Source organism: Symphalangus syndactylus, chromosome 8 (genome assembly GCF_028878055.3).
Source record: "Symphalangus syndactylus isolate Jambi chromosome 8, NHGRI_mSymSyn1-v2.1_pri, whole genome shotgun sequence".
In the NCBI taxonomy this organism is placed as follows: Eukaryota; Metazoa; Chordata; class Mammalia; order Primates; family Hylobatidae; genus Symphalangus; species Symphalangus syndactylus.
The window spans coordinates 48,422,882-48,444,530 of NC_072430.2; the positions used below are offsets into that span (position 1 = coordinate 48,422,882).

The window sequence follows — 21,649 nt, forward strand, 5'->3', positions numbered from 1 at the left end:
CACACATCTGAGGAATTTATGGCTTTCTTTTTCCTTCATAGCTGAATTACCTGGTGGTCACAAGAAAGCAAAGGGATTTTTATGTGACATCATCTTGGCAAGAAGCTCCCTTACCAACCTTGACCTCCAAGTCTCCATGGCAACTGCTGCTGGACATCATTGGCACCAGATTGTGTCCCTTAAAGGCCACACTGCAGCAAGGGCAGATAAACAATTTCGTGGCAACAGTCACGTAGCAATCTCATTCTTAAATGTGGGCTGGTTAGTTAGGATGATGTAAGTGGTTTTTTCCACTCTCTTCCGCATTCTGGCTTCAGAATTCTGGGCCTAGGACATAGTCAAAGAATGTACCTTGGGGTATGAGGTAAGAAAACAGGCTGGGATGGGACTTGAAGAAGTACCTTCTTCTAGACACAGGGACAGACTCTCTTTCCTTTCCCAGTTGAGAGTTCATTTTCTGTCTCGGTTCAACAAAGGCATGTTATCTTTATGTAAAGGAAGCTGTAATAGACAGTCTCCAAGATGGCAGCCTTTAGTTCTTTCCCTCCTCAGATTCATGAGCTGCTTCTCACCTCTTAAATCTGGTCTACCTATAGTGACTTGCTTGACCAACAGAATATGGTAGGAGCAACATTCTGGAACTTCCAAGGCTTGGTTGTAAGAAGCTTTGCAATATCTGCCTGGATCTCTTAGAACCTTCAATACTGGGACACTTGCTCTAGAAATCAGCCACCATCCTGTGAGAAGTCCAAGCCACAGAGTGAGGCCAGAAATAGTTGCTGCAGTCAAGAGCCCCAGCTGAGCTCCCAGCCAACATTCAGCATCACTGCCAACCATGTGAGTGAGTGGTGGTGACCTTGGATGTCCAGCTCAGTAGAACCTTCAGATGATTTTGGCCCTAGCCATTCCAGCTGCAAGACATCCTGAGTGAGCTGAGCCCAGTCAACAGAGATGTGAGAGATAACAATGCACTGTTTTGAGACACTACGTTTTAGAGTGTCTGTTGTGTAGCAGTAGGTAATTCAAGAGGAATGAAACGCTAGATGGGGTGTGGAAGATAGGAGAGGACCTCCTGATAGCTCAGCCACTTTGAAAGTCTTTATTTATCAGGGTTGTTTGCCTCTGCATCCCACCAACACCATCCCTGCTTTCTGAGCTCTGCCTGGCACACTGCACCACACAAACCTTGCACTGCTCACTAACTGTGCCATGTATATAAGCCTCCTCAGCCCGATGGGGGACACCTTGAAGGTAGGGACCTATATGATTTGATTCCTACCCTCCTTAGCACTGACAGATTTGTCAAGCTGTTCCAGTGGATAAATACGGGGGATGACTGCTGGAACAGCATCTTGAGGTGTTTACATGGCTTGGCTTCTGATCTTTGACATTTGGTAACTGATGAACAGCTATTTGGGCCCACCCAGGAGCCAGCCACACCATGGGGGAGTCTGAACCTCACCCACACTGTGGCCACTCAGGGGAAGGAGACCAGGGCCAAGAACGCAGTTGCTAACCTCCTGCTTAGATTTGCTTCTTGGGGGCAGCTCTGGAAACCCAAAGAAGAGCTAAAACTGTGTGGATGAGAGAAAACCTTCAGAACCCATTCATAGAGATACCAGGAGCAGCTGAGAACCTATCATAGGAAGGACACATGTTCAAGACCTCCCCCAACTGCCCATCTAGGGACATGGATGTTTAAGCCATGCTAGGGTCAGAAGTGGGAACATAGGTCAGCTTGAGTAGAACCTGGTGCCTGTGCAGGAACCCTGCCTTCTGTGGGCCCAGCTACTTGGGAGGCCAAAGAGGGAGGATGGCTTGGGTCTGGGCGGTCGAGGCTGCAGTGAGCCATGTTTGCACCACTGCATTACAGCCTGGGCAACAGAGTGAGACCCCGTTTCATAAAAAATAAATAAAAATAGAAAGCCTGGCGAGCCCAGTGTCTACTCAGAGCTTAGGAGAGAGGGAGGAGAAAGGCAGGATGAGGGCAGCTTGGGAGGCGGTCCTTCATTCTGCCAATAAACATTATTTTGTGAATCAGGCCTGGCTTGAGGCACAGGGTATGCAGAAAAGTTCGAGGGAGAAAAAGTCCCTGCTCTCAGGTAAAATGCCTGTAGGAGTTGTAGCTCTGATACACATCTCACGACACGGGCAGAGCTTGGCTGGCCATGGGTGTAGGGGAGATATGGCCTTCCCTCCTCATTATATCCCAGTCCTCCAACTTTGTGAAAGACCTGGAATTCCCATGCTATAAGGTGGTATGAGTGTGGGCACTACAGCCATATGATCTAGTCCAGGTCCCAGCTCCACCACTTATTAGCTGTGTGACCTTGGGCAACCTACTTAAACTCTCTGAGCCTTTAGCGTCTTATCAGTAAAAATAAGAACAGTAACAGTTCTTCATCTCAGGGTTGTCTGAGGATTTCATAAGATCCTCCTGGCAAAGTGACCCCTTAGCTCCACGTGTGGCACCTGCAGGCGCTCCGGAACCGCCTGCTCCTATCCTAGGTACTCCCACGAGGCATGGGAGGGCTCTGGATATGAAATTATCTGCAAGGTCCAAGTAACTTTGCTTAGAAAAAACAAAAGGGATGATGAGGGAAGAAGAAGTCTCACTTAGGAACGAAATTGCCTAGAGCCCTGTTTCCTGAGAGGATCACGCAGGAGTCATATGACATTGGTCTGACTTTCCTGAACTGCCCACGCATGCGCTGAGTTTCAACAGCACCGAGAGCCTAGGGTGCTCTTCCTGAAACTTAGGAGAAGCTTGGGCTTCCCTCTGGCCAGACTAGAGATGGTTCCCAGGTAATTGCCTGGTCCAAGAGCCATAGAGGATTTTGAATTATGAGGGTAGGGGGATCCCAGAGTCTCAGGAAGCATTTCAGTTCCATCCCTTGACCCCACTTCATGCTCTGGCATATTGAGGGCCCGGAAGTGCTAGGAGAGCTGTGATTGGCAGGCCTCACTCCCTGCCCATCTTCCCTCTTAGCTTCCCCAGAACCATAGCCCCCTTTAGACCGGGCATATGGGCAGTTACAAAGGATATCATGCTGGGGACGCATTTCTGAGAGGGGGTGACTGCCCTTGCCCCTAAGTATGAGTTGCCTTTTCCAAATATCCCTGCAATGTAAAGCGATCAGCAAAGGGGACCACAGCCCTTGGTTCTACACCCATCAAACATGCTGAAATCACGTTCTTTTCTAAGCAACACATCCACATTATGCCACCATTCAGACGAAACCAAGAGCTAATCATCCTGAGTATGAGATATGTTCTCTGGTGAGATGCCTGGACCTCCACGGGGGAGGTTGTTCTCTTGAGAAAATGCTGACTTCCCCTCATCTTTCAGGGGCCCCCTTCCTGACCAAAAGGCTCAAGGTAAGCAAAGCTAGAGCCCAGTGTTTGGGCTATATTCCAGACTCCTGGTGTTTCCAACCCAGAGGGGTTATACTCACTGCAAATCTTACTCTCCCTAAAAGTAGTTTAACAGAAATAAGACATTTGATCTTTCCCTAGTACATCTCAGTAGTTTGATTTTACTGTCATGTGAATTCAAGACATAGAAAAATAAAACACAAAGCCCTACTGGCCCTACTGGTTTATCCATCATATTCTATTACCTTCTAAGAAGTCGGCCTTATTAGCATATCTGATCACTTGAGGAACACCTGGCTCGAATGTTTAGGTGGTAGCAAGGGAATGATTGGCTTATTTTCCTCCCCAGATGTAATTCTTTGGGCTCTCAACCCAGTGTCACTACTAGCCCATATGGCACCTACATACAAATTAGAAAAAGGCACCCCTTCCTCTTTGCGGATACAGCCATGCCAGGGCACAGCTTGGCAGGACGAGTGCAGGCTGAATTTCAGCCCCCATCTGCCTTCTATGCAGGTTGGCCTTTTGCAGCGAACAGCCTGTGCAACTATACCTGGTGGCCTTGCCTATACCCAATGTCACTAGCTCTCATTTCTCTTCTTGGAAAGGTGCGTGTTGGAGAGGGAAGGGAAAGAAGATGCTGGTTGCTGTTCATTATGGACAGGTTCCCCAAGAGTGACACCATACTGTGGGCATGTTTTGAGGTCTGGGAGAGTTTCAGGGCATTTTATAGCTGGGCCAACTTTCCCTGGGACTGAGAAGTAGGGCTTGGAAATTAAGGCAGTCCTGGGGGAGGGAACAGCTGGTCAGTCTGCCCATAATCCTGCCCAGAAACCTGACAGCAAACAGACCTGGATTTGCTCATTTGAATGCTTTAGGGGAATTTCCAAGAGCCTTTCACCCTCTTATGAGAAAAGGAAGGTAGGTCCGTGGTGCTATTCTCCCCTTGCCTCCCGTGAGCTTCGGTCTGTGGTTAGGACATCTGGGCACAGGAAGTATTAACCTGTCTCCACTTTCAGATCTAAATCCAATCACCTGTCAAGGGGCTTGCCTTCCTCACTTTGATGAATTAATTTACAGAGTTCTCCATGGTGTGGTCTGGGGGTGTCAGGAGGGGGCAAGTCTAGAAGACTCCCTGCGGGATCTCAGGGGTATCGTCTTCCCCAGCTGTGACCCAGCATAAACACCTCTAAAATTGAATGAACAGCAGATAGCACGTCCATAACACAAGTAGACCTCAGGAGGAATCATGATATCCATTTTTTTTTTTTTTGTAAATGGATACATTAATAGACCCAGCATCAAATCCTGTAAGTCACCAAGGGCTATCAGGAAATGTAGAGATATTTGTTCATTGCCCATTCATTCATTCATTCATTCATCAAACAACTGAGTGTCTACCATGTGCCAGCCCCTGTGTTAGGCTCTGGGGGTGAGGAAGTGAGTGACAGAAATGCACTCTTGCTTTTAATTTAAATTCCATCTCCTCAGAAAGGCCTTCCATGACCACCCTCTTCCCAGACTTGTGACCTCCTGAGAGCTCCCTTTTGGTAAACAGCCTCCCACTTTAATTACTTGATCCATTTTTGTCTTCCCCACTAGACTCAGCTTCAGGAGGACAGAGACCATGCCTGCAGGAATCAAAATGAATCAGCACCAATCCTGGCCCAAGATGATATGGGCTGACTGAATTAGTTGTTCCTCATCGAGTATACTGGAAGTCAGAATGGCTACTCCTCCATGATGCCCCTGTGCTTAGAGCATCTGGCGTCTGTGAAGGGTCTAATCCCAAGTGAGGATTCTGCTCCTGAGAAAGCCAGGACCAGACAAATGCCAAGGTCCCTCCAGCCTAAAGGCAGTGACTCTAGGACAGATGGGGCTCTGGAGGCCTGGATGGTAACAGGGTAACTGGACCTCAGGAATGGAGGCCAGGTTAGAGGCATGCTTGCCCCAGTCATTCCAGGTGCCCAGGTTCCAGGCTTATCCCTCTTTAGGAGAGAAGTAAAGACATGAAGAGAAACCCTCTGTGGGCCTGTGCTGACCCATCTGCCACCCCCAACCAGAGGCATGAGTGACATGGGAAAGGGGAGTGGCGTTGGGGCTGCTTGGCCTGCCTCCTGCACCCCAAAGCTCTGGGTTCGATTACACTCATTGTCACTGTGCACAGAACCCACGTCACCACTGAGGAGATCAGCTGGGCCCTGGTTGCTGACAGCATTGTTTTATTCTTGCTAAGCCACTACATCTTGGCTCTGTTGTTATGTTTCCAATAGCAACAGAAGGAAAGACAACTTTTTCTGCTTTGGGAGCTTATTTTTTTCTCCTGTAGGAGAAAGCGCAGGGCCCCAGCCTGAAGACTTGATGTCCTTGGGGCCCCAGTGTGGCCTTAGCCCAGACCCTGGGGGCCAGTAAGGAGAAGTCCAGCTTAGCTCTGCCCCAGGGAAGCAGTGGGTGGCTGAAGTCATGGAGGATCCGGGAGCCGGGAGCTATCAACTCTTCTGGAATTGGGCTCAGCTGCCCTCTTTAGTTTTGAATGGCTACAAAATATCCATGGTGGCTGTCTTGGGTAGGCCTAAAGCATAGAGAGTGGAGAAAGGAAAAGGAGAGAAAAAAGGAACTTAAGAGTAGAGTAGAAACGAGTGGAAGAGAATGGCAAGAGAAGAAAGGTGGCTGTGGAGAAGTGCAGTGACACCATCAGCACCCTTGGGCATCACTTGGGATTTGAAGCCAAAGAGGACGACCCCACAGGCCTGGATGAAAAATATAGAGGTTCTCTCTGGCAAGGGGCTTTTGCTTTCCGTTGAGAAGGAGCTGCCATCATGAATGGATGGATGGATGCATGGACAGGTGGGTGGGTGGATGAATGAAACAATGAGCATGGGATTCCCGGGATTTAATGAATGATAAAGGAAGGAAAAATAAGTGAGAAGTGAGAGAATCCAATGAGGGGGTTAAGCCATCTTAGGCAGGGGTTGCCAAGGACTGGTTTGGGAGGGCCTTGCCCCGTCCCCTCCAGTGTCCATTGGCTTCCCCTGAAGTCTTTCTAAGTAAATAAACATGCAATCTAAGTGGAAAAATAGAGTGTTTACTATACAAAACGGCCTGACGAAAACCCCCTGGCTCCTGTATCAGCCAACATTCCATCCATAGGTTCTCCTTTACAGAAACTCCCGAGCTGCCACTCATCAACTACAAGGCATTGTGTCTGCTTTCTCCAAATCCCATCCCAGACCAATTGTATTCAGGCTGTGGACAGACAGGTGAGGACCTGAAACATGATTAGAGGACATAGGGAAAATAAACTTTAGATTCACTTGAGAAGAGGAAGAGTTAAAGGACCTTAAGCCTTTCAGTCGCTCCTACTTAGGGATTTGGGGTATTAATTAACAACAGCAAATCATTGGGTAGATTGTCTCTGCTCTCCCTTCAGTAAAAAATGTTAAGTATAGGTTTTTCTTCCTATGCCCAGTAAGAATAGTTCACTGGGGCCAGGATCAAGGGCTAGGGGTCAAAGGACTATACTCTCTAAGCCTTGAACCAATAGTGTGAGCAGCTAGTGCAGAAGTGAGCAAGGCTCTTCTTTCATGGAAGGTTCTTATCAGAAACCAGAGCTGTCTGGAGGGACACAGTGAGTCAGATTACAACAGCTACCCATGGTGGGGACAGGTCAGAAGGGGTCACGCAGAGGCTGTAGGGAAGGTTGCTATTCTTAGGCCCCTACTACCTCAGGCGTCTGCTGACTCACTTGGGAATCTCTGGACTCCTGGGTAGATCCAGTCCAACAACCTCCCTAGTTCTTGGGTAAGCCTGTATTGCCTTTAATGATAATAAATAACAAGAAAATATAGACTTTTTCTCTAAAAGAAAGATGCAATATCGTGTTTAAGCCTATGCAAGAGGAAGGGTAAGGAGCTCTGATTCCCAGAGAAGCATCCATCTTACCTCAGATCTTGGAAAGACTCCTGGAAGGAAAGGGAGAGAGAGAGAGGGGCTAACCCCAGGGTAGTGGCCCTGGAGGCTTTGGTACTGAGCCACAACATTAGTAGGGGAAAGGTACATTATATTTGGGGCAAGGATCAAGTGAAAGTCTAGGAAAAACATCAGCCTTGGAGACTGAATAGGCTTGCCACATTAGAAGCCTCAAAAGGGGACTTAAGTGTCCCTTTGATCAAGGAGAAGACAAAAAAGGTGCACGAGGCAGAAAATAACCTTCTCAGGAAGGCAAGTAGGTTTAATGGGCTTTCACAGAAAGGTGGGAGACGGTTTCATTTTCCCTTCCTTAGGACAGGGATCTGGGGATGTTTGCCCAAGAGGTTATATGTTCGTTGTGGCCTAATGTCTTTCAGAGTAGACTGTCACCAACTCTTTGACTCCTCCTGCTCATGGATTCCTTCCACCATACCTTGGGTTTCCATTTCTAAATGTGCTTCAGCCAGGGGGAGGCTGCAGTAAATGACTCTGTCTAACTTGCTTCCTTGACCTCAGGACTAACTTTTTAAAACTCATGGCTTTTCCTTCTTTATTTAAAATCTCTATCTTTGAACTTTTTTTTTCTTTTTTTTTTGAGATGGAGTCTCACTCTGTCACCCAGGCCGGAGTGCAGTGGTGCGATCTCACTCACTGCAAGCCCCGCCTCCCGGGTTCACGCCATTCTCCTGCCTCAGCCTCCCGAGTAGCTGGGACTACAGGCGCCTGGCTAATTTTTTTGTATTTTTAGTAGAGACGGGGTTTCACCATGTTAGCGAGGATGGTCTCGATCTCCGGACCTCGTGATCCACCCACCTCAGCCTCCCAAAGTGCCAGGATTACAGGCGTGAGCCACCGTGCCTGGCCTTTTAACTTTTTAACTCATTCTATTGATCTGTCTTTCTAGTTAAAAAATAAAAAAAAAAAAACCTTCTCCAGGGAGCATGTATCAGGAGGGAAAAGAGTCCCTTGTGTGTTAAGCCCTACTGGCTAGGGCTAAAAGCTGAGTTGCTTGTGTGAACTTGACCTTGAGCATGATCCCCAAATGATAGTTGTCTCTATATGAGTGGTCTTTATCTGGCCTCCTGCTCTCTTAGCACTGACCAGGCTATATCTGTGGCTAAGACCTAGAGGAAAAGACTTGGGTTAGCCTGTGAAGCAGAGCAGCTGAGCTAGGAATTCTAAGAATGGGGGACAAAAGAAAAAAAAAGGTAGGGAAGGTGGAGGGGGCACTTCTTTCCTCAGGTCTGCTGCTATGGTACAGCCTCCTGAATTTGAGTTTCTCAAGTAGTCAGGGCTAGGCTCAAGTTGTCAGGGTTAGGCTAAGGGCAAACTGAGGCTAGAGTCAGTAAAGTGATCTGCCTATGGTCTTACAATTACTGGGCAGTAGACGGTTTACATTTAGAGGCAGCATCAACAACGCTGTAGTATCAGTCAGAATTCTGGTGGAAAAAAAGAGGAGAATTTAATGAAGGGATTATTTATCAAGCTATGGACAGGATTTAGGGGAACTAACAAAGGAAGGTGCAATACTTTAAGCTTAATCACACTGAAGAGGCATTACCCTCCCTAAATCCAAAGGGTCAAGAGGAAGGAATAGTTAGGAGAATTCACAGAGAGTACCTGTAAGGAGAGGGCCTCCCGATAGGATGGTGACAGTGCAACTTTTGGTAGAGGGGCAAAAGTAATCCACAGTGATTTGACAGGAAAGGATCTAGGGGAATAAACATCCTTTCTGTCTTGTAGTTTCCTGTTTGTGTCGCTCTTTGCCTGAGCACAACTAGAAACTAGAGGTCAACGGTGCCCCATTGATGCAGTCCAGACAGGTCAACAGGCCAAAGGGTGGCGAATGAATCTGGAGAGCAAATGTAAGATAGCCACCTGGGAACACAGATGAGATTTGTTTGTAGTAATTTCCAAAATTTTTTGCTTCTGTCTCCATTGCCATACCTGTCCCTGCATGGCTTGCAGATGCTAGAGTTTTTCTGCTGCTTCCTTATGTCTTGGAACCCCCAGCCAGGTTATCAGGTGTAGTTTCTGGGCCTGCCTGCTATCATTTACCATTTCTTTATCAAAATCTGTTCTTAAGATTTTTGCTTCTGGCCATGACAAAGCAACAGGATCCAGATTTACCCTCCCCCTGTACCCCTTGGGATTTGAAGCCAAAGAGGACGACCCCACAGACCTGGACGAAAAATACAGAGGTTGGCCTGGCCAACATGGTGAAACCCTGTCTCTACCAAAACTAGAAAATAACAAAATAAATGTACTGACGGCTTCAGATATTGCACAACACACAGTGCAGAACTATGACCCATGAGATAAAGAAAATACATGTGGTAAATGATCACGACAGTTTCTGATTGGAGGCACATTCTGGACTTTACAGCAGGGGAAACAATGTCCCAAGCACAGTATGGTAGTCTTGTTAAGTTAAAATACAGAAATGAAGGTCAGGGAGACTGTAGTTGGAAATTGTGGGGCAGAATTCTAGAAAAGAGGGGACCATGTAAAAAAAGCTCCAGAAATCTGCACAAGTGCCCTGTTGAGTGCTTAATACTAAGATGTTCATACCCAGAGTGAAGCTTTGTAAGTCTGGGCAAAGAATGACCAGAAGCTATAAGCTGAAAATTTCAGAGTTCACATGGGACTCTGAGATGTAAAAATATCAACCAGCTTGATCAGCTGGGGCATTTAGTAGAGATCAAATAAGGTTCATATGCAGATAGTAGGATTGAACGATCCCTAGAATAAAAGAAACGTTAGGTTCATTCTAACAAAGCTAAAAACAAGCCTCTAAAGGAATAATCTTATCCATAAGTAACTGCCTGCTGGATCAAAACTCAGTACTACTTAAAGGAAGATTTAAAAATATACAAACAAAAATATAAAAAATATACAAACATTTAAAAATATACAAACATTAAAAATATACAAACCTTTAAAATATCCAACATCTAAGCAAAAATTACTAGACTCACCAGGTAGCAGAAAAATGTGACCCATATCAGGAATAGAAACATGCCTGAAAATGTCAGAGTTGAAAAGACAGAATGAACAGACAGGCACGTTAAAACAGCTGTTTAAGTATGCAAAATATACTCCAGGATTTTAAGAAAAACATACATAAAATGAGGAAAGAATGCACTTCTTGTGGCGAAAAAGACAATATCTGAAATGAAAGGTCAGTGGCTGAAATTCAAAGCAAACTGGATGCTACAAGGAGAAAAGTAAAACTGAAAACAGCAATAGGAACTATCCAAAATGAAGCACCAAGAGGAAAAAGACTTCAAAAACAAACAAACAAACAAACAAAAAAACCCAGAAATGAACAAAGTCCCATCAATCCTTGAGCAATATCAAGTGGTCTAACATATGTGTAATTGAAAAAGAGAAAAGAGGGAGAACAAACTTTTGACAAAATCAAGGCTGAAAATTTTCCAAATTTGTTAAAAACTATAAATACCACAGATCCAGGAATCACAATGAATCCCAATCAAAATAAGCAAAGAAAATCACACCATCATGCCAAAGTACATCATAATAAAATTACTAAAATTAGTAATAAAGAGAAAATCTTCAAAGTAGTCTGAAAAAAGCTGTATTTTATAGTGTCATAGAGAGTATAGGAAACACTGCAGACTTCCGATCAAAACTATGCAAGCCAGAAGACAATGGAATACTATCTTTGATATACTGAATGATACACAAATCAAATTCCGTATCCAGTGAAAATATCTCTTAAAAATGAAAGCATAATGAAGACTTTTTGAGATAAATGGAAGCTTAGAGAATTCGCCATCAGCAGATCTACACTAAAGAAATGTTAACATAAGTTTTTTACAAAGAAGGAAAATAATACTTGGATCTACACAAAAGAATGAAGAGCACCAGAAATGGGAAACATGAGGATAAATATTAAAAATTTTCATTAAAAATTTATTTAAAATATTAAGGCAAAAATAATAAAGTACTGTAGAGTTCATAACATATGCAGAAATAAAATTTATAGCAGCAATAGCACAAAGGACAAGAGCATGTAGCTAAAAGTCAATGGTCTAGATAAAATGAAATAACAAAAAAGAACCCTCACTTCAAAAGAAGGCAAGGAAAGATGCAAAAGGTAGCAAAAAACAGATGGGACAAGTAGAAAACAAATAGTAACGTGACATACCTAAACCAAACATGTATGTTACATGTACTTGTAATTAAATGCAAATGGTCCAAATACCCCAATTAAAGGTCAGGCACTATCAGACTGGATTTAAAAAGCAAGAAATTCATTTTAAATATAAAAACACAAATAGTTTAAAAGTAAAAGAATGAAAAAAGATATGCTGTGCAATGCTTATCACAAGAGAGCTGGAGTAGCTATATTAATAATAAAAAAGAAGACTTTAGGACAAGGAATAGCACCAGAGATAAAGAAAGACAATTTCATAGTGACAAAAAGGAAAATTTAAGCCAGGTGCGGTGGCTCACACCTGTAATCCCAGCACTTTGGGAGGCCGAGGCAGGCGGATCATGAGGTAAGGAGATCGAGACCATCCTGGCTAACACAATGAAACCCCATCTCTAATAAAAATACAAAAAATTAGCTGGGCGTGGTGGCGGATGCCTGTAGTCCCAGCTACTCGGGAGGCTGAGGCAGGAGAACGGTGTGAACCTGGGAGGCAGAGCTTGCAGTGAGCAGAGATCACGCCACTGCACTCCAGCCTGGACGACAGAGTGAGACTCTGTCTCAAAAAAAAAAGAAAAATTTAAGAAGATTTAACAATTCTAAATGTTTGTGTACCTGCTAACAGAGCTTCACAATATATGAAACAAAAACTGACAAAACTTAAAGAAGAAATAGACAAATCCACAGTCATAGTTTGAGTATATATATTTCATCATTCCTCTCTCAAGAATTAATAAAACAAATAGTGAGAAAAATCAGTAAACCAGTAAGGATATAGAAGATCCCAGCACTTTGGGAGGCCAAGGCGGGTAGATCACAAGGTCAAGAGATCGAGACCATCCTGGCCAACATGGTGAAATCCCATCTCTACCAAAAATACAAAAATTAGCTGGATGTGGTGGCATGCACCTGTAGTTCCAGCTACTTGGGAGGCTGAGACAGGAGAACCGCTTGAACCCAGGAGGTGGAGGTTGCAGTGAGCTGAGATCACGCCAGTGCACTCCAGCCTGGTGACAGAGCGAGACTCCATCTCAAAAAAAAAAAAAAAAATATGAACAAAAGTATCAATCAATTTGATCAAACTGACATTTCCAGAAGACTCCACCCAACAATAGCAGAATACATACTTATTTTAAAGTTCCATGGAACAGTCACCAAGATAGACTATAATTTGGACCATAAGAAAAAAAAACTAAGCAAATTTTTAAAATTTGAAATCTCACCACAAAATAATTAAATTAGAAGTAAAACACAGAAAAATGTTCAGAAACATACACAAATATTTGGAAGTTAAACATTATATTTTACATAGTATATGGGTCAAAGAAGAAAATGCAAAGATAATTTAAAATTATTTTGAACTGAATGAAAATGAAGACATCACCATTTTAAAGTGTACAGTTCAGTGGTTTTTATTATAGTCACCATGTTATACAATAATTACCACTATCTAATTCCAGAAAATTTTCATCACCTGAAAAGAAATGCTATACCTATTAGCAGCCAGTCCAAACTCTTTCCTGTATCCCCTGCAAATCATGAACCTACTTTCTGTTTTTACATATTTGCCCATTTTGGATATTTCATATAAGTAGAATCCTACACTATGTGGCCTTTTGTGTCTGGCTTATTTCACTTAGCATTTAGAAGGGATTTTAATTAAATGCTTACATTAGAAAAGAAGAAAGGCCCATTTTTAACTTGATTACCAACATAAGTCAATAGGGATAGAACAGTCCTCTCAACGAGTAGTGCTGCAACACATGGATAGTCATATGTAAAAGAATGAAGTTAGAATCCTACCTCACAGCTTATACAAAAATTAACTCAAAATGGATCAAAGACTTAAATGTAAGAGCTAAAAGTGTAAAACTTTTAGAATAAATATAGGTGTAATTCTTTATGACCTTGAATTAGGTGATGGTGTCTTGGCTATGACCTTAAAAAAATAGGTAAATTGAACTTCATTAAAATAAAAAGTGAAGTGAAAATAAAACCTGTGGAATGGGAAAAGTATTTGCAAATCACATGTATGATAAGTGACTTATATCAAGAATAAATAAAGAACTTTTACAACGCAACAATAAAAAGACAACCAATTTTTTTAAATAGGCAGAGGATTTGAATAGACATTTCTCCAAAGAAGACACACAAATGGCCAATAAGAACATGAAGAGATGCACATACCACTTCACACCCACTAAGATGGCTATATAAAAAAAAAAAAAAAGACAATAATAAGTGTTTTGAGAATGTAGACAGATTGGAAGCCTCATATGTTACTGGTTAGAATGTAAAGTGGTGCAGCTGCTTTGGAAAACAGTTTGGTGTTTTCTCAAAAAGTTAAACATACGAGCTAGGTCAATTGCTCATATGACTAGCATTTCTACTTCTAGGTATGTACCCAAGAGTATTGAAAATCCATGTCCACACACACTGTATATGAATGTTCATAGCAGGATTGTTCATTTTAGCCAGGAGTGGAAACAACTCAAATGTGCATCAACTGATGAACAGATAAACAAAATGTGGTCTATCCATACCATGGACTATTATTCAGCTATGAAAACAAATGACATTCCAATACATGCTACAACATGGATGAACCTTGAAAACACTATGCTCATTGAAAGAAGCCAAACACAAAAGGTCACATATTGTATAATTCCATTTATACGAAATGTCCAGAATAAGCAAATCCATAGAGATGGACAGTAGAATAGTGGTTGCCAGAGGAAAGGGGAAGGAGGAATGGGGAGTGACTGCCAATGCATATGGAGTCTCTTTTGGGGGTGATGAAAATATTCTGAACTAGATAATGGTGATAATTGCACAATTTTGTGAATATACTAAAAAGCATTGAATTGTACACCTTAAGAGGGTGAATTTTATGGTATGTCAATTATATCTCAATTTAAAAAATAAGTATTTGGTATAAATGATTTTATGCCCCAGTGTTGATAATTGATAAAGGCTTAATGAGAGGCTCTTCTCAGCAATATGGTTCAACTCAGACCAACTTCTCCCTACAAAGGCTGCAGAATCTATTTTTTCAAAAAGCCCAGCTCTTAGGACCTTTGTTCTTAGCTGTGGTTGCTACCAGGCTGCCTCTGAGGCCTGAAAAATCGTGTAATAGGCAGTAGAGGTTGAATTTTGTATTTTAGTATCTATGCTTACTTTCCTGCAGTATGAGTTCTTTAAAGTCTATTGCTAACTTGCACTCGTAGGCTGAATTGAAAGAATAAAGGATCATAGTGAGGCACTTTACAGTTTATAAAAAAGCATGTTCACATTCACCACTCTTTTGATCTTACGCATTTAGATTTAAATTGGGCGTTCTGAATGGCCACACAACAGCAGGCCCTAAACTCTAGCCCCAACCTCTCTGACTCCAAAAATCAAATCATTCTTAGAACAACTAAAATGTGCTTCTGAGCAAGTTATGGAGAAATGGCCTTCCACTCACCCTCCCAAGAATATTATGAAGGCTCTTAGCCATTTAAGGAACAACTTCCGGCTGGGCGCGGTGGCTCACGCCTGTAATCCTAGCACTTTGGGAGGCTGAGGCAGGCGGATCATGAGGTCAGGAGATTGAGACCATCCTGGCTAACACGGTGAAACCCCATCTCTACTAAAAATACAAAAAAACTAGCCGGGTGTGGTGGTAGCCTCCTGTAGTCCCAGCTACTCAGGAAGCTGAGGCAGGAGAATGGCGTGAACCCGGGAGGCAGAACTTGCAGTGAGCTGAGATCGTGCCACTGCACTCCAGCCTGGGTGACAGAGCGAGACTCCATCTCAAAAAAAAAAAAAAAGAAAAAACTTCCACTAACAATCTTTTTTTTTGAGACAGAGTTTTGCTTTTGTTGCCCAGGCTGGAGTGCAATGGTGTGATCTTGACTCACTGCAACCTCCACCTCCTGGGTTCAAGCAATTCTCCTGCCTCAGCCTCCCAAGTAGCTGGGATTATAGGCGTGAGTCACCATGCCTGGCTAATTTTTTTGTATTATTAGTATAGTCAAGGTTTCACCATGTTGGGCAGGCTGGTCTTGAGCTCCTGACCTCAGGTGATCCACCCACCTCGGCCTCCCAAAGTGCTGGGATTACAGGTGTGAGCCACCATGCCTGGCCTCCACTAACAATCTTATATTGGTCTGCATTATGCAGAATGACCTGGACTATTAGTCATGGGGCAGGCCCAGATATTAAATAGCTTGGTCCAGTATGCTCAGCTCATTAACCATGTGGTTTGTGGGTCCATTTTCACTCCTGCAGGGACACACACACACACACACACCTCTCTTTACAGCAGGATGAAGAGTCACCTATCTTTTCCCAGCAGTGCTGTGACCAGGGCTTAGTTCCCACTTGCATTTCCTTCCTCCCTTTCTCCCTCCCCCTTCCTCCCTTCCCCTCTGCCTCCCTCCTTCCCTCCCTTCCTTCTTTCCTTCCTTTTTCTGTTTTTTAAATTATGATCAAATATACATAACATAAAATTTATCGCTGTAACCATTTTTAACTGTACTGTTTAGTGGTGTTAAGCACATTCTCACTGATGTCCAGCCATCACCATTATCCATCTCCACAACTTCTTCGTCTTGAAAAACAGAAACTTTGTATCCATAAAACATTAACTCCCCATTCTCCTCTCTCCACCCCAGCCTCTGGTAATCACCACTCTACTTTCTGTCTCTGTGAATTTGACGCCTCTAGGTACCTCATGTAAGTGGAATCACACAATATTTGTCCTTTGGCCACTTGTATTCCTTGATGGCAAAGAGTCATCTTGTTCCAGAGCTGGCCCATGGGACCAGGTGTTTGATGTTGTAGCCGGGAAGGATAGCAAGAGGAAGGATAGCAGAGTCTGGAGTGCAAACACATCCCCAGACAGAATCAGGAGGGCTCCCCTCATCCTGTCGACAGCTGGAAATTCTTTCTGCTCTTCTACAAGTTGAGTGTTACAAACAGGAGACTTTTCAAGCCCAATCCCAAACACAGGAATTCGTCCCTCGTCAGTCTGTCTCCTGGGCCCCATTGAGACAGCTGGACTTCCCACGCAAGCGAAAGCATTCAACTGGGAGTGCCTTTTCCTGGGTCAGCCTGTTCCAGCTTACCCTTGAAGGAGACCATCAGCTCCTTAAGAGCAACAGCTATTTTTCTGTCCCAAGTTGTGTAGAATGCAGTGTGGAGCGCTTTTAAAATGTCCATTTCGGCATTAGCAGCAATCAATGCAATCTATGCCAGCTCAGATTGGCATGATAATTTTATTTACTTAGCCAGTCCTTTGAAATTCACAGCAAGGATATGAGCCTCATGCATGATCCTCCCGCTGGCTTTTGTACAGGTGAATGAACTGATTCTTTATTGCTGAAAAAAAAAAAAAATCTTACACTGGACTTGGAGTCAGGCCACAGCTAGACTGGAAGCAAGGAGACTAGAAAGCAAACGTGGACCTGACAGGCTCTGTGATGTCCCAGGCCTAATCTGGTGGGAGTCCTGAGAACAGCCTGTGCTGTGTGTGCCCAGGTGCAAAGAATATGTAAACCTTTCCCAAGTGAAAAAGCGTAGCTTTTCCCAAATTCCCATTTGAAACTGCCTGTGTGACTGCACAGTGTGCACACCCATGCAGATAAGTGGAGTCCCATTCATCTGCTACAAAACACACTAATTTGTTGATTTGTTTTATTTCTATATGGTACCTTTCCTCCTAGGAGCTGCAAGGCTTAATAAGCTTCAGCAATCCTTTTACAATAGAGGTGCTGCAAGGAGGGCAGAAGCCCTAACCACTCTGCAGAAGACCCAGCTGGAGGAAATGAGATCTCACGTGGGGATCAAGGGTTGTAGGAGTGGGAGGAAGATGTAGAGAAGAAGTTTTTCACTGGAGACATTGTAAAACCATGACATCCTTTGTTGAAAGAGACAAGGAAGCAGTTTCCCTGGAGGTTCAGAAAGTAGAATTATAGTTGCTGTTGGATGTTAAATGTAGATCTGGAAGTCATGGTGAAAAACTAGGCTGGGTAACACTGGATGCTCATCCAAAGTCTCTGTTCTGATTCCAGTTGCCCAGTTTGTAGGAGGAAGAGCAGAAGAGAGGACAGTTGAGTGCATCTGTGGAGGGCACATGGAGACACTGGGTAACAGCCTGGGATTCCTTGCTTTTCTGAGCACCGCATCAGGTATCAGGAAGGTAGGGCTGGGATATGAGTCTGCTGCTGACCAGCATTCTGACCTGGGGCTGACTCTGGCCACAGTTCTAACATCTGTGAAGTGAAATGAGAGAATAAGATCTAATTTAAATGCAACAAACTTTTATTAAAGATGTGTAGGAAACAACATTGAATAATAACTGTCCATGGCCTGCAGGGTTACACAACTAGGGAGATCACACACACACACACACACACACACACACACACACATTCAGATGTGGTTGTAATAGGGAACGAACAGTATTTTAAGGGAAAATGAGGCAGGAGAGAAATTGGTTTCACCTTTGGAGAATGTAGGCTTTGAGTATGGTTGAATAAGGTGCTGATGGGTGGAAATGGATGTAAAGAAGAGGAGGTGTCTCTGGAAGATAAAACAGCAAACAAAAAGAGGGACCAGAAGACTGGGCAGGTGCAGAGGGTCAGCTCTGGGAGTGAGCAGCAGGTGGCTATGGTGTGAGCACAGGTACATATCACATGGCAGGGACTCAGGCAACATCTGCTGAGTGACAAGTGGTGGCAGTGAGGTTGTACTGGAAGACGGGGGAGGCCTGTTCCTGGCAGGGGAGCCACATGCGTGTGGAGCTCATATGGGTTTCTAAAAGGGAGACGGGCCACTCTGATGGGCTCTGTGTCCAAGGACAGGGAGCCCACGGGAGGGGAAGCCCAAAGGCCGAGAGATAAGGTCCAGGGAGGAGAAGGAAAGGGTTTGAATTCAGATAGCAACACCGAAGTGGGAGGGATCTGAAAAATAGTGCAGAAGCTCCTTCAGGCATCTGAAGGCTGATCAGACATGCAGGGAGACAGAGAAGAAAGAGATGAAGAGAATGTTGGTTTTGAGCCTGGGCGGTGGGGAGGGTAGAAATACAGAAAGAGACAAGCAGCCTCAAGGAGAGGTTTGGGGAGGAGATGATCAGTTCAATTTTGTGAGAAGTTCTGCAGGTTGTCTAAGCAGAGACGGCCAGCAGAGTAGGCTGGTTGAAATGTGGGGATTTGGGGAGCTGGAAATCGGGGGTCATGGAAGCACTGGCTGAAGATGTGGACGTGGAGGAGATAGAAGTGATGTGCTGGGAGAGGAGGCCCGGCCGGCAGAGGAGCAGGTAAAAAGCACAGGGATGGAGAGAAAATGGAAGCCTGGCAGGAAGTCACCAGGAGAACCCATGAAGGGGAGGCAAAGGGTGGGTGGGAAGCCCAGAAACTCTGAGGAGGCAGCTAGGGGGTTGGCTCCTGGGCCACTGTCGTGAGGAGGGCCACTGAGAATGGCCTTCAGTAGCAGCAGCCAATGGCCAGGGCTGGAGAACAGGAAGGTTAAAGGACCCAATGAGAAGTGTGTGATAAAGGGGACAAGAGCAGAGATGGTGTGCTGAGAGAAAGCCATCTAAGGGAAGCCCTTTTAGAACAAGGAAGAGGACGCCATGCTTGTGGCTGTGCACTGGAAGCACTGGAGATCCTGCTGCCACACAGCTTCCGGTCCAGGCTGAGGACGGCGGCCACTCGGTGTGGAAGACACAAGAGCTGTTGCATTTGGACCCAGGTATGGAAGTTAGTTTTGCAAAGGAGGTGGGGACATCCTCTGCTCTCGAGGGAAGGAAGGGTGGTGGTGTGAGTGAGCGAGCTCTGAGAGGGGTGAGAGGAGACTCCAGGGGCAGTGTGGGAAGGCCTGGACCTGCTCAGTAAGGGGGGGTGCTGAGAGATTCTGCAGGTAGAAGGTAGAGGTGGGGATCTGGGGCATCTGAGGAGAGTGACAGTGGCCAGCTGACAGTGGCCTGAGGGGAGAGCCAGACTCGGCCTGTGCTGGGCCTGCAGCTGCACCTCCTCTGGGGCCTGGCAGCCAAAGGTTTGGAGTGAATGGAGTGAATGGCCATGAGGGGCCCTCGGGGCAGGCCTGGGGAAAGTCGAGAGTGAGGGTGCTGAATGCCTGAGATCAGGCGGGCAAGGGAGCCCAGGGAAGCTTCTAGGGGGAGAGGCAGGGGCACAAGAGCCAGGGTGAGAGCAGGAGAAGGGACAGGTGAGGGGAGGAAGCTGCGGCCAGAGAGTGGACATCAGCAGCCGAGGTCTCAGGGTAGATGGCTGGAAGTGTCTGAGGGAGCCAGGCAGGTAAGTGACAGATAGACCAGCGCAGAGGTTGAGAAGTGGGGGCCCCGGAGGAGGGGCCACAGCATGGAGAAGGGAGTATCTGGGCCGGCTGCAGAGCTGATGGGTGACAGAGGAAGAGGGACCAGCAGGGCTGGAGCCCAGAGCCTTGGCTGGGGAAACTGCTGTGGACAGCCCTCCTCTTCATTCACCAACAGCACCTGTTGGGAAGCCAGGAGGCTCCCAGAGGAAAAGGGGGCCTGCTCTGTTCATGCTCACTTAACCCCACTCCTTGAGGGCCTGGGCTGAGGTGCTGATGCCTGAGTTTCATGCCCGGGAACTGTGATGCTGAGTGGAGGGCATGAAAAGTGGCTCCTTCAGCTGCTGACCCATGGCCCTGCAGCCTGCCCAGGAGCACTCTGCAGCCACCAGCTACCTGCAGCTGCTCTCCTCGTCCAGGAAGGTTAAAGCCCCTTTCTAGGTCAGGCCCTTAGGCAGGGAGAGTCCAGCAGTTCATCTTTCACAGCCCCGGGACTCCCTCACCACACTGAAGCAAGGCCCCTCTGAAGCCAAGCAGCTCCTGCGTGCTCCCAAGCCAGGGAACTCGCACTTGGGAAGGACTCGGGGTGGTGGTGGGGGACAGGCCCTCAGCACTTCCCCTCTTAGAGAGACAAGCCAACAGCACGGCTGGATGCCCCACTCGCAATTTGTTCAGCTCAGTTTGATTCTCTTTCTCTCCCTGGTGAGCTTCAGTTTGGAGTTGTTTACTCTTTATCAGCAGTTTCTGGAAATGTGGTGTTTGGAGAGGGTTGGGGAGGCCTAAGAGAAGGGCAGGGAAGCTGAGAGGCTGTGCTGGTGCCCAGCTGCACCTGGGGTGGTCTCCCACGGCATGTGCCGTGCCCAACCCTCAGGCCTACCGCCCTCATCAGACCTAGGTGTCCTTTCTTAGGCCTTTCAGGACCTTTGGCCTCATACCACCCCTGGCTAGAAACTGCCACGGGCTCCTTCCACTCAAACCAGAACCTTCCTTTCTTGATTCCTTCCCCTGAGGTCTGGGATTTCTTTGCCTTTCGGCCTGGCTCTTCTTTCCTCTGGAGTCCTGTGTGAGAAGGGGCAGGAGGTAGGGCCGGGCCTGTCCTCCCAGGCCATCGACAGCCCCTCCTCCTACATTGCCAGCCCCCTTCTTCCTCCCCAGCACCCCACAGGATGGCTTTGGCCCTCCTTAGAGTGCGCCTCCCTGGGGCTGTGCGCTCCTTGTCCTTTCCTGGTGCCCCATGGTATTTGTCCACAGCAGAAGAGGAAGGCACAAAGGCTTTGTGCAGAGACCCCGGGAAGAAGAAGATAAATGGAATTTGCAATAAATCCAGGAGCAAAGTTGTAACTTGACTTAAAAACAAACAAAAGGGCCAGAACTGCACTTAAGCTCGGCAGAAGCTCATCTCCCAGTGTAAACAGAAAAGGGCGGACGTGGGCTGAGGAGCCTCACGGGCCTGGGCTGGCAAGGGAGGGGTCTGGAGCAGGGCTGGCCGCAGACTTCCTCTGGAAGAGATGGGCTGTGGGGGAGGGTCTCTGTGGCCTTGTGAAAGGAGAAAGAAGGTGCTGGCACTGTTGTTGTTTGCCACGCATTTTTCCATGACTTAACTTTTTCGAAAGGATACTCTCAGGATTGGGACAAGAAGGTTGTTTTCAAACTGGTGCTGGGCAGATAAAAGCTGGGACCAATGGAGAGCAAACAGAAGTGCTGGCATGAGCTCCCGGCCTCAGCCTTCCCTGGAACTGGAACACTGGAGCTCACTTAAGCCTCTCCACGGGCTCAGAGGGGCTGGGTGCACTACACTGTGTTTCCCTCAGT

General features: G+C 45.9%; 1 protein-coding gene across 9 annotated transcripts in view; it reads right to left on the bottom strand.

Moving 5' to 3' along the window:
- Window positions 1–21,649, bottom strand: part of RAD51B (RAD51 paralog B) — an 890,780-nt gene that overhangs the window by 60,515 nt on the left and 808,616 nt on the right. For 7 of the 9 annotated variants that reach the window (XM_055289046.2, XM_055289048.2, XM_063644432.1 and 4 more), the window contains one exon: window positions 17,187–17,778. The exons of the other annotated variants lie outside the window; for them this stretch is intronic. In XM_055289046.2, the coding sequence (XP_055145021.1) occupies window positions 17,495–17,778 (284 nt within the window). In that variant the 3' untranslated portion in view covers window positions 17,187–17,494. Of the gene's footprint in view, window positions 1–17,186; window positions 17,779–21,649 lie in introns of those variants that run through there. 9 annotated transcript variants of the gene reach the window in all.